Raw genomic sequence first — 16,167 nt, forward strand, 5'->3', positions numbered from 1 at the left:
TTAAAGTTCACTACTGTTCCTTACAATGTCATTTAGAATCGGAACAGTTACGGAGAGGATACACAAGTCACTCACAGAGTTACTCTTTCTTTCCCTTTTATTATATTACAGAAAAAGCTTGTAGGAAAAGACGGCATTTCCTTTTGAATTTTCCGTCTACGATGTTGAATTAGTTTCCTCTGAAAGTCGTAGAAGTCCTTCGTTACCATCTTCACATTTAGGAAGTAATAGTGAATACTAACAAACTGTTAATTATTTCTAGCTAAGAAGCGCAATAAAATTTATTATATTTTTTATTGCATCCCCTGAAGTCGTGAAAGCCGCTCGCGTTTTCCTGCCTTTACTAAATTCTTGTCGCAATGAATCGGATTTTTTCTCGATATCAAGCTTTAGAGCATCGTTAATGGAAATGCGCCAGTATTTTATTTGATTGAAATTGAATATTGCATTTTGATGTTAGTTTGCGTAGCGAACTCAGATAGAGAAAAAACAAATTGGAATATTAGATTCTAACGAGTTTTATTGAAAGAACTTTTGTATTTTGCATTTAATCAATACTGTGCTTTCAAGTTAACCAATATCTTTCCGCGTTTCGAGCGTGAATAAATGTTCTTTATTCAAACTTATAATACTTTCTTAGTTTTTTAGTTTTGTGCCTTCATGGATTTTAATTTTAGAATAATATAGAATGTAAAATATATGTGAAAGTTGATAATGTGTGGACTCCTTTGGCCAAGTCCATTTCATTCTCAGTTTTTTGTTGATGTGACTTCATCCATGAACCATAATATTTTTCTTCCTTATATTAATAAAAAAGAAATTGTATTTATAAAACAAAAATCATTTTCATAATTTTCCGTAAGAAGTTCCATATAGTCGTAGAATATTAAATGGCAACATTACAGCGTCATATTTTTAGCGTGGAGTATATTCACTCCTGCTTTATGAGTCCATAAATATTACCTCACCACGGAATCTCCATTTTAAACATTACGAGATTTATTTCCGCATCAATATAGTTACGGACATTATCTGTGCATAAACGTAAATTATGTACAATTGTGTCTGTTCGCGTGATTAACGAGCATTGCGGATGCAATAGGATGTGTCAGGGTCGCGCGCTCCCTGCGAGGACTTATCTTTTCGTTAGGGGCGAGGATCAGACAGAGGGAGGCTTTAGAATCGGTAATATAAAAGAACGACGCACCGAAGTTTATTTATCGTGCGCGCCGTTTATTCTCCCTTTAATCTGCAGGAGATAAATACTGGTCCATGCTGAAACAACGAAGTTTTATCCGGCCGTTGACGGGAAGAAAGGATAGTGAAAGAGATCGCGACATGAAGGGGGGAGGTAGAGAGAGAGAGAGAAAGCGAGAAAATTTGGCGAATGCATTGGAAAAAATGCGACGGGGGATGTAGAAACGGCTCTAGGATTTCGCTAAAGATATGGAAAAACTGGCGTCCTCTGTTGCGTTACTCTTCCCGCTTTCGAATCCTTCGAACGAGCCTCGGTGCCGTTAAAAATTCATTCGACGCTGAAACGCAGAAGTCGAGCAAATAAAAAGTCGAGCTGTCAAAGGACTACCATGGCGGCTTAATCCCCTTCGCGCTGAAAGGATTTTAATAGAACGCGTTAATAATTCTTCCCGTGGTGCTCTTTTAATTATACTGGCTTTAATTATATCGGTTCTGTGTCCTTTCTGTAAATATCATTACTTATACACGCATACATGAGTAATTGATCAGTTGGAGCTGAAACTGTTTCTGATAAACGTGTTTTTATCTGACCGTTTCTCGATTGTTACATGTATTCTGCGACACGTAATTATACAGCTATGATTTTGTTTTGGATGTTTATCTTCATTATAAAATCGCTAAGTTTAGAAAAGAAAAATTTGGATAACATGTATTACGAACGAACTGAATAATGTGCATAGCTTTTCCGCGGATAGAAAATGTGCACATTTGCTAAGAAATGAAGAAAATTAATTCTAAATGTCGTAATTAGGAACAAGCTGTAATCAGCAATTTTCGTTATATTATTGAAAAGCGGAAATATAGAGCGAAAAACGCCGCGCTAAAATTTATCGAGCAGCAGATTTTAATTGAGACGCGACTTGTTATTGAATAATAGTGCGTTATTAAGCGCTTTACTGAATGTAACGTACTTTTTCCGAATCCGTATCCGAATAGACGCGACCGGGTCGATACTCCGGCGGCAGGTACGCCCGAGCAGTTTCCGGCGGTGCGAGCTGCAGCAAAACCCTCCCACGTGGTGTCAGTTCCAGTGTGTGTGGAGTCACCACTGGTCCTGCTCTCGAACCACCCACCACACCTCCATCTGAAACAAATATTAATAGGAAGTGCTGAGGTTGTCGTCAAAGCCATAAACTTATTTCTATCGTACTAGTTCGTGTAAGAAGAAAAGTTGGCAAAAGCGTCTGTAGACGTCTATATATGTCTATAACGCTGTTAGGACACATTATAAATCACGATAGGCAAGTGTAATTATAATTAGAAAAATAACAACCTATTGTTAAATAAACTGTTGCATCTATCAGAAATAAAAACTATGTTACGTTTGAAAATATATTACGCCTTTAAAATATATGAGTAAATTTTTTTTATTTAAAAAAGTTGCCATTTGGAAATTTAATCTTTTATAGAGAAAATTTTTACGCGTGACATTTATATAGTAAAAAACAAAATTTATTAAAAACTTCTAGGATTATAGGATTTTTCGTTAAAAAAATTGTATACGTAACAATTCTCTTTTGATTTTTATAATTGTGAAATTTGGAAGTACGTTTTTCTTCATCGAAAATTTGGCATCTTTTAATGTGCACTATCGCAATTTATCGCTCGGTCATATACGCGCGTCAAACTGCTTACAGAGTATTAAAGCTATAATTAATTCTTCGATTAGTTAGTCGGTAGGAGCAGCTGACAAGCTTAAAAGCAGGCGGAAGTTGGGCGCAGGTGCGCGTGTGGGGTTTCCTACTCGACAAAAGGGATTTTCCGGAAATTGCCCAGTTTATTTATCGCGTTTACGCGCCTCCTCACCATCTTGAATCATTTATTATTGCTTGTAATGCGCTGCGTGTGTCTTTAGTAGCTTGTTTTTTTCGAGATTTCGTGAAATCAAATCACTCTTGGGATGTAATTGGAGGAAAACTGCGTCAGAGTCGGGAAAGATTGAGGAAATCGCAAATTTTCTCCTGCAAATCTTATCATCTCGGGACTCGTAATCGCATTTTTGTCGATCATTTCGATTTGTGCTCCTAGTTGCTCCAATATCGATTCTGATTTACTTATCGACTCTTTAAGTTTTTCCATTCAAGGTAATAACGGAAGTTAGTCGAAATCAAGTTTTGTCATACTTTTCCTATTAAACGGACACGATTATTAGATAAGCACGACTCCGTGATATTATTCGGTAGTCATTTTGTAAGAACACCAGATTTACGTTAGCATGATTTCATTTTGGTGTCTTAATAATGGCTAAGTTGCCATATTTTCCATGCAAACGTCGCTTTTGTTTAATGGCAAACAGTCTGGGTTGAAGTGCTAGACCATCCATTATACAGCTCCCATTATAAATCCCGTATAATTCGCCATTGGGGTGCTAATTCTGCGCGTGTCATGGACATTAACAGCCTAATGGTGGGCTAAAGCGCCTTGACACGGAGAATATTCTCCTGCGAGTACGCCCTGGTAATTTAGGCAAGCGCCTCAACCGACAAATTCTCTCTCACTCCCTCTGCCCTATGAAAGCCCAAGAAAATTAGTGAAGGCTAGCAGAGTCGACATGTTAAACGATTAATATTGAATATGCTCGATTAACTTTAATTGATATTCGTGCAAACCATCACCATATTTTATTTTGTTAACTACAGGAAAAGTAGGATTATTCGTTTGAAATACTTAAAACTTATTGTATAAGTTGTGTCTCAAATATTAATACAAATTTGAAAACAAATATGCGCTTTTAAATTGAATATGTTTTGAGTTTTGATAGTTATATAGCGAAGAAATTTTTTTGCAACTTTTTGTACATTTTTTGTAATATAAAACAAACGTTTTCTAAAGTTTTAATTTAGTAGACTATAATTAGTTGTATAACAATTTGATTAATTCTCGTATTGTCAGCAATTAATTTGAACTAATTGTCCTGTGTATCGATGAATACGCTCGCGGCATGTTAGGTGTGCGACAATGTGCGACGCGTGTCGCAATCCGTTGCACTGTTTTGTTCAGTGATACGAGTCGTGATTTCTGATCGTGCTAGTAGTCAATCTCTGCGAACGATCGGACATGTTTCCGTGTAAATTAGAAAGCAGAAATATTGGACGAAACATTTCCAACGGTAAACTATTTCCGTTCTTCAAAGATTTAAGCTCCTAAGGAAATTAGGTGGGTTGAACAGATCGACGTGTTTCCTGATAAATCTCGACTAATCTCCAGATGGTGAAAGACGACTCGCGTAATCACATCTTTTGATCATTAGCGAAACGTTTCCGCAGCAGTTTAATTTCTATACATATATGTATTTCGAATTAAATTATGCGTAAAAACCTCAGACATATAATCTTCATATTAATCTAATTCAGCTGTGTTGATGCAAATATGATTTGGTTGTTTTTTTTAAATATCAATTTGCATACTGAACACGTTAATTATCAATGGCATTTGCATTTCATCGGCAGGAAGAAATTCACTGGATAAACTGTACAGCGTTACTCGGCATTTGCGTCATCTATCACTGTCGGTTTTTGTTGCTGCCAATGTTATTTCGTCCGATGTTGGACCAGTAGTCGATTTCTCTAAATGATTGAACTCGCTTGGACGGCGGACAATTCGATCGCCGACAAGCAAGCGCACGAAAGGTGCGATTCTCGTTGTACTGTAGGACAAAAATCACCGAACTAACACAGTATTTTGTTGCACACACATGTTACGTGTGCAACAAAACGTAAGCTCGCCGCTTGCAGAACGTTCTATCTAATAAAAGTTAACAGATAAAATTTCTTTGGCATGAAGAGTAAGAAGTTACCATTACTTGCAAAATTTAATACAAAATTGAAAAATTATATAACGACTTTGTGCGAAGACAGAAAATATAAAATAAACATATCTTTTTCATTCTTTATTTTATTTTAACATAATATTTCTCTTACGTATGTACAATTTTTATATTCTTTCAAATATCTGTAAGTTCAGTAAAACGAGGCTGGAATGTATTTTAATAACGTTGAATAATAATTATTTTTCTTTGTTTACGCAATTGTGCTAAAGACGCAAGTAAGTCTTTTGTGCAATTAACGCGTAACATTAATTGCTGTCAGCAAATTATTGTAACTGTTTCGCTAATGCGAAGTGAACTTTCGCCAGTGCATACAACTATAAACGTGTTTACGAGGTCTTCATACATGATTGATGATCTCGCGTATATTCCAAGCATTAGGTCGCCCTTTCTACATCTCATCACATCTCCCGCGTTTTCTCCCTGCTATGAAAGGTTAAAGCAGATCTAGCATTGTATCTGTCTTCCATCGATCTTCGTTTGGACAATGATGCATTATAGATAATGGTCGGGACGAAACTTTCCATTGAAGAACGATAATACGTATAGATATTTAAATTTCTTTGTGATTTTATCATAATTGATCTAGCTGTTTATGCAATTAAGCTGAGTATTTCTAATGTTTATAAAAATATATACTAAATAAAAAAAAAGAAAGAAAAATATGATAGGTGATCTATTAACACTTTAGCCATGATTTAGAATCTCAAGAATTTTTTGTCAAAAATTTATTGTACCATATTATTATTTTTTTTTGGGGGGTAAAAATCTTTCAATATAATTTTTAAGCGTAAAATTTAATACAATATTATAAATAATTTATTGTTAAATTATTCATTTTAGTAAAATAATTCTCGTTGATCAGGGATGTTTCGCGAAGAAAAAGATCTGATGTCGAATTAGACAGATACTTTAATGTGATTCTCAAAAACGTTTTTCTAAGATCTGATGACATTTGCTATTCCGGAGTCTCGCCGACACTTATCGGGAGCATTCGAAGATTGTTTTATAGATTCATGAAGCGCCGCAACGTTCACCTATTTCCCAACCGCGTCAGCGGATTCCAGGACGGTGTCCCGTTCGCGTGGGCGTGCGTAGGCGTGTGTACGTGTGCGGGCAGCACGGAGAAGGATGAGGATGTGTCCTGATCTATATATGTACACATATATATATATGCGAGCTTCGACATTGATGGATAGTCTCCTAGAGCCCTCCGCTTCTGTCTGTCCCATAAACACTGACCGTTCGAAATCTACCCTCTGCCATCCTCCCCCTCCCGCTCTATTTAGTGCTCCTGTATCCGTTGAGTAATTTGGTGGGCAAATGCGGTCGTCGTAGCGGGGAAAAAATTGTGTTGCGGAACGAGGAAATGCGCTGCGAGCGGAGCAAAGTTTTTTCGCAAGTCGACAGAAATAAAGTATCGCTGGTAATTAAACTTTAGAAGCTGATTATTTGTAGGATATAATAATATTCTAAACAACCTAGCATAAGATTGACGACGTTGATGCGTTTAACTTCAAAATCAACTTCTATAAAAAAAAACTACATTTCGGTGAGCTAAAACCGAACGTTTCGGTGAATGAAGACTCGGAGCTTTTAAACATATTTTTTTTTTTTTTGCAAAAAATGCAAAAGCCGCGGAAAATGTCGACTCGATGCGCCTTTGCGGTCTGCGATTTATGGTACGAGTTTCCCGGGGATCAGAGCCGGCGTTATTGGCACGAACATTTTAAAAAGAAGTCTGATACTGACGCGCCTCTTTCCACTTGAGGGTGCGGAAGAGAAATATGTTCCATCTGGCTCTTACTTGCAGCCTGGCTTGTCGCGACTCTAGGAGTGTAGATATTAGCATAATCTTCGAAAATTCATGTCGTTTTAAAGCTGCACTTTGTTTTTGTACTAAACTTGGACAAATAGCTATCACAAATAACTATCACATATAACATTTAATTTGGATCTTGATGTCGAGTTGTGTATTTAATATTATTAGAGAAAATCTGATATCTTTTTCTGAACTTTTTACACATAAAGGAAAATAACTCCTTTATATGAAATTAATTGTTTTCGAGATAAAGCGCGAGCTTTTATGATCTGCATAGTTTTACGACCGCCACTGGACCATAGCTTTAACGTTATTAAAATTTAGGTCAACCGCGGGATATCGAGAAATCACGTACAAAACGTACGCGTGCGAAATTCAACGTGCGGGACTAATCCGTGATAATACTAGCGTCGGTTTTCACGTGGCTGGAATTTCATTTTATAAGGGAGAATGTGAAAATAACTGACATTCCGCGAGAGCTCTCGCTATTCTCATAACTTTTCGCTACAGTAGGCGCGATAATTTACAGGAAGATTCATATTTCATTATAACGGCTGCGCTGATTGTACCTTGCAATCGATTTGCAAGGCAGACACAGCGACGAATGACGCTGTTTCTCGCAAAAAGCATGGATTCTTATAGTTCTCGCCTTGAAGACGAGAAAAGTGCAAAACCGTTGCATTCGACTTTCGGTCGGAGCTTTGTTACGAACGTTTTTCACCGCTCGTTCGGGACAAACAAAGTTTCGTAGAACTTAACTTCGGTTGCATTAGCTACGCCACCAGTCCTACATCGAAACAAATGCACACTGATTTGTGGGCGTCTGTACCTTTAATGGCAATCCTCTGTTTCACGGGTGAAGTAGGTAAAATCGAAAAAAAGCGATACGAGGCACAATGACGTAACGTGTAGCGCACCGAATGTATTTCTCGCTGTAGGGAGATCCGGTATCCTTTGTGGCGGCGCATTGATTGACATAACAACGATTCACTCTTGTATCCCTTTCATGTATTTCCTGTGAAATTGCGAGGTCAGTGTAGTTTAATGTAAAGTATCATACACATTTTTAATAAGCTTTATTTGAAAAAAAAGAAAAAAAATACAATTTTTTGTTTTCTACATTGAGTTTCACATTTTAGTATTAAATGACGTTGACAAGAAATGCATCATAGTTTAACCGCGGAGTTGCATTTTTACTTCGATTATGATTCATCGCGATCATCAATATCATTTCTCGGAAGGCGAGATGTAACCTCTAATGGTCTTTCATCGGATTAAAAATTTCTGGTCTTTTTAAAGAACAAACGAGATAAAATACTGTTTACTCAAGAATATCTGAAAAAAAGTAAGTATCTTCCACAAACAAACAGTGTCGGGAAACGGAAGATGACTCGGAAGACGAGTTAGTGTGTTGAAAGTTGGCGAACGGAAATTATATTAACTTGGTGGCGTTCGAATCGATTGTTGCCGCAAATCTATTTGGACGCAGGTAATATAGCAATGTAATTATCGTCTAGATGTGTGCGAGACGTCAGAGAAAAGGACGAAAAGGGTTAAAGTGTCATCGCGGCCGGCGCCAGAGGGTGCGTCTCGGAATTCGTAGAGTAAATATTTAGCGAGCCCTAAGCCCGCCGGATAGCGGTAAATGACACGAGAAGAATGAAAGACCATTAGAGGCTACATCTCGCTTTAAAAGCGAATGAGGGTCGTTCACCCGCGCAACCCTCAATTCTGAAAGTCTGCCTCTTTGAGAGGAGCTGGAAAGAGAGAGTGAAAGAGCGAAATGCGAAACGTGTTAGTGTAAAATATGCCGCGTATTTACATACGTCTCTCGTTTTTTCCGACGCTACTAGCCTTTCTGTTCTATTCGCTGACGCGAACATATGCGGTGCTTTATGAACGAATTGTATGTTGCAGTAATTCCATTGATGATGAAATTCCTTAAACACCGCAAGCTTTCCGAGTCAGACAAACTCTTTCAAAGCTAAAAAGCAAGGTTTAATTATTACATTTCTCTTTCTCTTTTATTGCACATTTTGTAATTTTTCAATTTTAATTAGATATAAAATATCACAGAAACTTAGATTATATATACATATATATTCTGAGATTACTATAAACAACCATACTTTTCGCGTTATTCTTATAATTCGGCAATATACGATATACATAATTAGCTGAAATATTTACAGCGGTGTCAAAAAGTGAAAATTAGAATTTCACAAAAATTTCATTATATTCCGATTGTAATTTAGAGCTGTTTTGAATAGTTCATCAAGATTATTCGTTAGTCTGAATAGGCGCTACGCACACGTAAACTGTGGAAGAGAAGTTAGAAAGGTCGTTAACGCGAAAGATATTCGAAGTGCACTCCCTGCTGCAGCGGCGGCGAGACGTAATTAATGATCGAAATGGAAGTCGCTAACCATCGAAAAGCAGCGGAGAGAACGTGGGAAGACGAGCAGGCATTTCCCCCGCGCAAGATGAGTCTGTAGGGGAGAATCACGGAATCTTACGCTCGCGTGGATGATCAAATTATGAACGTAGGGAACCGATAATGTTGTTATCATGATATAACGTTCCACCTTTCCTCGTAAAATCATTACCCTAAATTGTATGTTACAACGATGAGAATATATGACAGGATATGCTAATGATGTTGTTGCGACGCCGTCAATATGAACTGATTAGAAACAAACTAGATATTGAAAGTAATAACAGTATAAGATGAATTATTTTTTATGCTTTTTATATAATTTTTCTAATGCTTTGTGTCTGGGCTGAGATGTGAAAATCTTGGTTCGTTTTCTCGTCCAGAATAAACCTACTTAAAATTTATCAAAGGATGTGTAGTGAAAACGACGGTGGTGTATAATGTGTATAAAATATCATTTGTGAATATTATTTCTCAAAGCAAATAATATTTCTCTTGGAGTTACTGCAACGTTTCTAGTTTTAATCTGCGAAGAAGCGTTTAAGAGGTTGTACAAGCAGGCGAGCGTAGGCGCCGCGAGGTAAATGGTCGTCTCTTTGTGGATAGGTAATGAGAGACAAAGATAGATGAAATGGAACGGGGAGAGAACTTCATATGTTCGGATTACTGGGATCTTCGCCCTTCATCTCCCGTCCGCGTTATTCGTGGTGGATGACCTCGATACCGCTTGATATCGCAATTTTGAATGACTGGCTCAACTTGTCATAACGACTCAAATCTGTCGATTTTTTTTATTTCGGGCTCGTTTTGTTTTGGATAAAGATAGGAGACCAATATTGCAGTTTCTTTCAGACTTGTTATATTTTTTACTTTTATTTTCTAGTATTTGTAAAAAAGATACATAGAGACAAACGCAGGATTCATATGGTTCTCGCAGTATTCTATAGATCGATAAGAGATGCATAAAGTGAGTCAACTTCATACATCGCGATTACTACGTTTTCACGTTTTTACGCTCTATAAGTCACCTGTTCTTTTTATGATGCAGCGTTTTGATTTCATGGCGATTTATAAGTAGCTCATAAGCGTTTGATAAATTCGTCTTTGCGAATGCTTATGCTCAGCACGTGTAGTTTCCGTGCTATTACGAATGCGGTTTAACAACAAATCCGATGTTAAATCTCAGGATTTCAATGAAAATACGAATTGAACTGCTGAAGGATAAATGCTTAGATGCACGATCGAAGGGACAAATAGAAAAACGCGAAATATAATATAACATACATTTTTAATTTATTAATTTTTTTATTTCTACACGGGTATAAAATATTATTCAATATAAGTAACTAAATTATTTAATTTACTTGTAGGTAATTTTCGTAATTGAACATTAAACATAGATTTTTTTAGATATAGTATTGCGTTTATGTTAATCTCTTTTTAATGCGACAGCTATTAATTTTTATCGTTTAATTTTTTTATATTACTGAATGAAACAATAAGTCTTGCTGAAAAAATAATATATTAGTTAGCATAGCATTCGCTAAATCGATTAATTAAAAATCAATTAATTATGATTAAAATTTTGATTTATTATAAATGAGCGCGATAAGTGAGAGAATTATAGAATTCTGGAGGAGCAAAGAGAAGTAGCTTTCGGGATGAATAAGATTTAAGCGTGCATCTCTGACAGTCGGTCGAAGATGTCTAAAACAACAACAACTGTGTTTCACTCAGTTCAGTATTAACGTGGATGAAGATATTTCAAAGATACGCGATGTGAACGCGCGGATTCACCGGTGGCCCTCTTTGTGCGGCGTCGAATGTTAACGCCTCTCACTGACTGCATTTGTGTGTCGCCGACATTATTAAAGCTCTTGTACACTTTCCTTGTGACACGCTCTCAAAGGAGTCACCGTCGGAATTCCGGATTTCTCTTCCATAAGGTGTAACCCGTATCTCTTCAAAGTAGCGCGAATAGATGGTGTCGCTTTGAAGGGATACGGACGATTCTTGCTGTCGGCCAGCTGTTGAAGGCGGCAGACGCCACGGTAGCGATTATGCAGGAATGATTCTTGACAGCGGTGAAGCCGCATTTTGCATTTAAAAGTCGGCTTCGCGGATTTACGTAATAATTCTCTGAGCTTCCGACAGCACTCACACGAGGGAAAAGTGCAGTCATATTTCGAGGATGCGCAATTAAATCATTCGCGCGCGAATGAATTCTTGGGATGCATACGGAAAATTGCATGCTTCCGCACAGAACCGGAAAATATATTAAGACAGTCCATTACTTTGAGACGCTGTAGCAATGGTCAAAATATTAATGATATAATTATTATTCATCAGCAATATTAAAATTATTATATTTGCAGGAGATGCTGTTCTAAAAATAATATTAATATCAATAATATTCAAGATGAAAATTTTCTCACGATTCTCTCTGAATATTATCACATTATATCCGACAAATTCAGTGCTTGCGAGATTTTCCGAGCAACCGTCTTAAATTATGTCCAAAAGTGTTTGAAATTAACGTCACGGATAAAACAAAGTTTTCAGCTGCCGGCCATTCTCAGCAAGGGCGAATCCTTGGCATTTGGGGTCCGGGGTCCTGCGGTACCGGGGCGAAGCACCGCTTATTATACGGCGCTCGTGAGTCATGCTATGCGGCATCGCAATCGCATACATGATACCTCACGGCGATCTCAGGAGGAACTGGAGAGCCCGAATTGCCGACATTGTAAACACGCCTGTTAAGCCGCGCGTATGCGAGAGTCAAGAGTGAGATGCGAGTCTGGCGCAACGCCGAGCGCGACTTGACGCGCTTAATCTCGCGCGACGTCGAGAAAACGGGGGGTGCTGATGAATATTTCGATACCGGAAATATCGCTACTTTGCCTCAATCTATATTTCACCGTCTGTATTAGTTAGCTATCCGATATTATCAAGCAGACAAAGCAAGAATTCGTATTGATCTACATAATTTATCCTTGTTTATCCCTCGCGATCTTTATCCCTCGATTATCATGGTGATATCGATTTTGATATTTTTGCAATCAAGTAAAAGTATCGACCGCTATTAGATTTAAATGGTGTTTGTTAAGAGGTGACATACTGTGCTATTTATTTTTGAGATGTTCAAGACGCCTTTTCCGATTCAGATACCTTTGATATGCATTTTATCTTTAAGTCTTTCGAAATCTGCCAGGAGAGATACTTCTTGAGATTGTGCAAGATTTTGAGTGGTCTTTGGAGGAGACGCTGCTTCTCGAGATTCTACTTCTCCGAGATGCATTTCGCGGATTATGGTACTCAAAAACAGATTCAAGGCTTATTTCCAGAAATATCTTATAGAAGTTGAAAGCAAAGCTTTAGTCGCTAAAAAGCTCTGTTACATATTTTCATCATTAGATATGATTCAATATCGATATAGAAAAGAAGTTATTTAATGCACGAAGGGATAATCTCGAACGTTAAACGATTAAGTTTCATGGATAAGTCAACTGCCGTTATAATGGCTTTGTTCGGTGGTGCGACTAATGCTACGACAGCGTCGTCGATTACCCGATTAGCAGCATCTCTTTGATGATAACATCCCTCGACGGCTTGTGATTATTGAATATTTAACGTTGATGTTCGTTCAACGTTTGACTTGGCGAGAGCGAAGGGCATCGCAATCGCGATACATGCGATTTAGAGGCGCTCGGCCTCTCGGCCTCTGTCCTTTGTCCAGATTTAATGCTATCGATCTCCCCGGAATGCATTGAATAATGTTCCACTTTGGATTCCATTTGCCATTCTCCGGCGTCGCACTGCATTTAAACATTCATATCGCAGAGATCTTCCTCGTAATGTCCTATTCTCGTATCGCAGTTTCACCGCGCTTGTTTGAAAGTTTTAATCATTTTACATCATTTAAAATGTAACGTTTATCTCACGTCATGTTGCAGTAAATAATTTTTATTTCGCTGGCAATATAATTTTTGTATTGATATGCACTTCGAAGTGTGTTAATCTCACGCGATGATAAATTTATCCATCGCCGCGGGGAACGTATCGAATCGACAGCGACTCGCGATATAGTGCCACATACAGCGCGAAATTGCGAATTTTTTTCAGTACAAAAAGTAGTCGGCATATTAATGAGTTTAGTTAACGAGCGCATTGCGGCAGTTTCCGATTGCATTATTATAACAAAGAAAAGCGTATCTCGCTGATTTTAATGAAAATTATGGTAGCGGAACAAAAAGGTTAAAAATACATAATTTAATATGTATAATAAAACTACGTGACATGAAATGCAGTTGTGTATTTTACAATAAATCGCAATCATTCAATAAATTGAATGTTTGAACGCCAAGAATTGCGCTCTCTTGTTTTATATCGAAAAGTGCCAGCGAGCGTCACAGTAAGCTCGCTAATTCTCAGGAAGTTAATATTTCAGTTACGTGAGAAATGGAGAATACGCTAAACTGTACAATTATCTCATAACAGCTATTCTCAAGTATTAAATTGAATAGAGAGACGAAAAAGGAAGCGTGATAGCGTTTGTTTTTCCACGTGAAAACGCTGACATTTTTTACACATTTTTTTGCGACCTCCTTCGGCACTCAATTAAATGCGTGCTATTAATTACATGATAAGATATATAATTATGTTTAACAAATGTGAGATCGATATTTATCTCAAGATATTTACTTTATTGCGAAAATTGCAGGATACTGAATTGCATCGCATTCTATTTCATTAAATAATTTATTTAGAATCTGCGATAAATTTTTTCACATTTATAATAAAAATATAACTATTGTTAGCTTTTTTAGAGTGATTTTACAACCAGTTAAAAGAAAAAATTACACAGAACAAAGACAATATATCATAAATAATATATTATTAAAGCGATAATATTAATAATGATGGCTATTTAATATATATGTATCATTATTGTGTATAATAATTGTATTGTTAATGATTGATTGCAATAATATTACTACTTTATTATGCACTTTATTGAATTTTTTACGATCATGTTTCATAGATAAATGCTGATTCCGGTGAATAACCGTGACAGGAAATAATCCTTTAATCGGATGAACTCTTTTAGTTTCCCTTTTTTTCGGGAAAAAAGACCCTACCTAACTCTTCGATGCATCATCAATCACGTAACTCGGTCGTCGAGAATTTTTGGCGCCAGAGGGGTAGATGAGGCAGCCGGATGCGATTTTTATAGCGTACCCTGTCACACGGAAGGCATTTTTTTTTTTCGATACTGCCGGCGAGTTATCGATGCGTAAAATAAACCGGATATAAAAGAAGATACCGTAAGAGGCCTGGCTCAAATCGTGACATTTATTCTCAGTTTCGACCTTCGGGGCGTCCTAAACGCGAAGAAGTAATGATACGGGAATCGATGTAATCGAGCGTGGATTATCCGCAATATTTTTGATGACGTTGACAAAAATATTCAAAAGGGTGCTAATGCATTTGGAAACATTGTCGTGTGTAATATTTCTTAGTGCGAGAGACACGGATTTTCTCTCTAGATTATTTATCGCTGTCATGGAGAATAAAAATGTAGATAACAATATTTCTGTGTCGAAAGGATTCACGAAAACATTCTATATTATAATTTTATCTCTTTTAACCCTGATTACATTCATAACGAGTGCTCGAGTGCAAATTCATCATTTTTAAGAAGTCTATAATTTATAATAACTTTTATAATAGCTAACATATTACATTAAATTTCTATTTGTTCTTTGATTTAATAATATAATACGGAAACTGTATTAATTATTCTAAATATCGTATATAATATGATCAACCATAGTATTAATAATTAATTCTTTATAAATTTATTATATCAAAATTTAATTGAATACAAGATTTCAATAACAAATTGTAATTGAAGAATGAAGCTATAGTCGTATTGAAATGCGAATTTTGCATGACTTTATTTAATTTTTTCATGCCACAATTATGTCATTAATTATTATCTCTGTTAATCGAGAACACGTACAAATTTTAATTCGTAAAGTTTTGGTTTAATATGATAGCGAAATAGTTGTATTCGAAATATATGAAGTTGTATTTAGGAAGAACTAGCAGCAAATTCAACCAATATTTTCTGAAAAGCCTTAGGGATTTGCCAATGGATCATCTTCAAATGCTTTCTGCTTTGCTCTACTCTCTGCTCTGAGAGCAGAAAAGGATCGTGCATGTTTCGAAAGATAAATATTTCCTTGACATGAGAGGAAAACGAATAGCACATAATAGCAATGATTGTATATACATTTAAAACATTTAAAATTTAAAAGAATTTACACAATTAAGAAAAAACATATAAAATATTACGTGCATAATTTTCTGTATCAATCTCTTTCATTATATTTTTACGTATTACAGTATTATAATATTAATATTTTATTTTTATTAATATTTTATTATATTTATTATAATAAAATTTGAATAAAAAATATATATTACGTATTATTTAGCATAAAATAATATGAGTGACTTTGTATCGTGCCTGTAGTGCGATGGATGTAGAGAGTTTAATATAATCCGGTATGGTCTAGTGGCTAGGATACCTGGCTTTCACCCAGGAGGCTCGGGTTCGATTCCCGGTACCGGAATTTTTTTTTTTCGGTACCGGAAATATAAAGATTGTAATTTTGTTTTTAAATTCATACGTTACCTATTAACGGATAATAATTAATGACAATTGGCATAATAAAAAATTTATTTTATAATTTCTTTATTTTATAACTACAAATTAGTAAGATGAAGAAAGATGCTTTTTTCCTTGAAGATACATACAATAGC

The 16,167-nt window shown here is 36.3% G+C and overlaps 2 protein-coding genes and 1 non-coding gene across 8 annotated transcripts in view; 2 read left to right on the top strand and 1 right to left on the bottom strand.

Moving 5' to 3' along the window:
- The window catches only part of LOC105668274 (uncharacterized), a 212,564-nt gene that overhangs the window by 61,317 nt on the left and 135,080 nt on the right, over positions 1 to 16,167 (top strand). The window lies entirely within an intron of this gene.
- The window catches only part of LOC105668260 (tyrosine-protein phosphatase non-receptor type 13-like), a 72,026-nt gene that overhangs the window by 22,065 nt on the left and 33,794 nt on the right, over positions 1 to 16,167 (bottom strand). For all 6 annotated transcript variants that reach the window (XM_012360523.2, XM_067358694.1, XM_012360525.2 and 3 more), the window contains one exon: positions 2,169 to 2,341. In XM_012360523.2, coding sequence (XP_012215946.1) covers positions 2,169 to 2,341 — 173 coding nt within the window. The remainder of the gene's footprint in view (positions 1 to 2,168; positions 2,342 to 16,167) is intronic.
- Positions 15,906 to 15,977, top strand: TRNAE-UUC (transfer RNA glutamic acid (anticodon UUC)). Its single transcript has one exon. It is a non-coding gene; the product is annotated as a tRNA-Glu (tRNA).

The sequence above is a fragment of the Linepithema humile genome, chromosome 7 (assembly GCF_040581485.1).
Source record: "Linepithema humile isolate Giens D197 chromosome 7, Lhum_UNIL_v1.0, whole genome shotgun sequence".
Classification (NCBI taxonomy): domain Eukaryota; kingdom Metazoa; phylum Arthropoda; class Insecta; order Hymenoptera; family Formicidae; genus Linepithema; species Linepithema humile.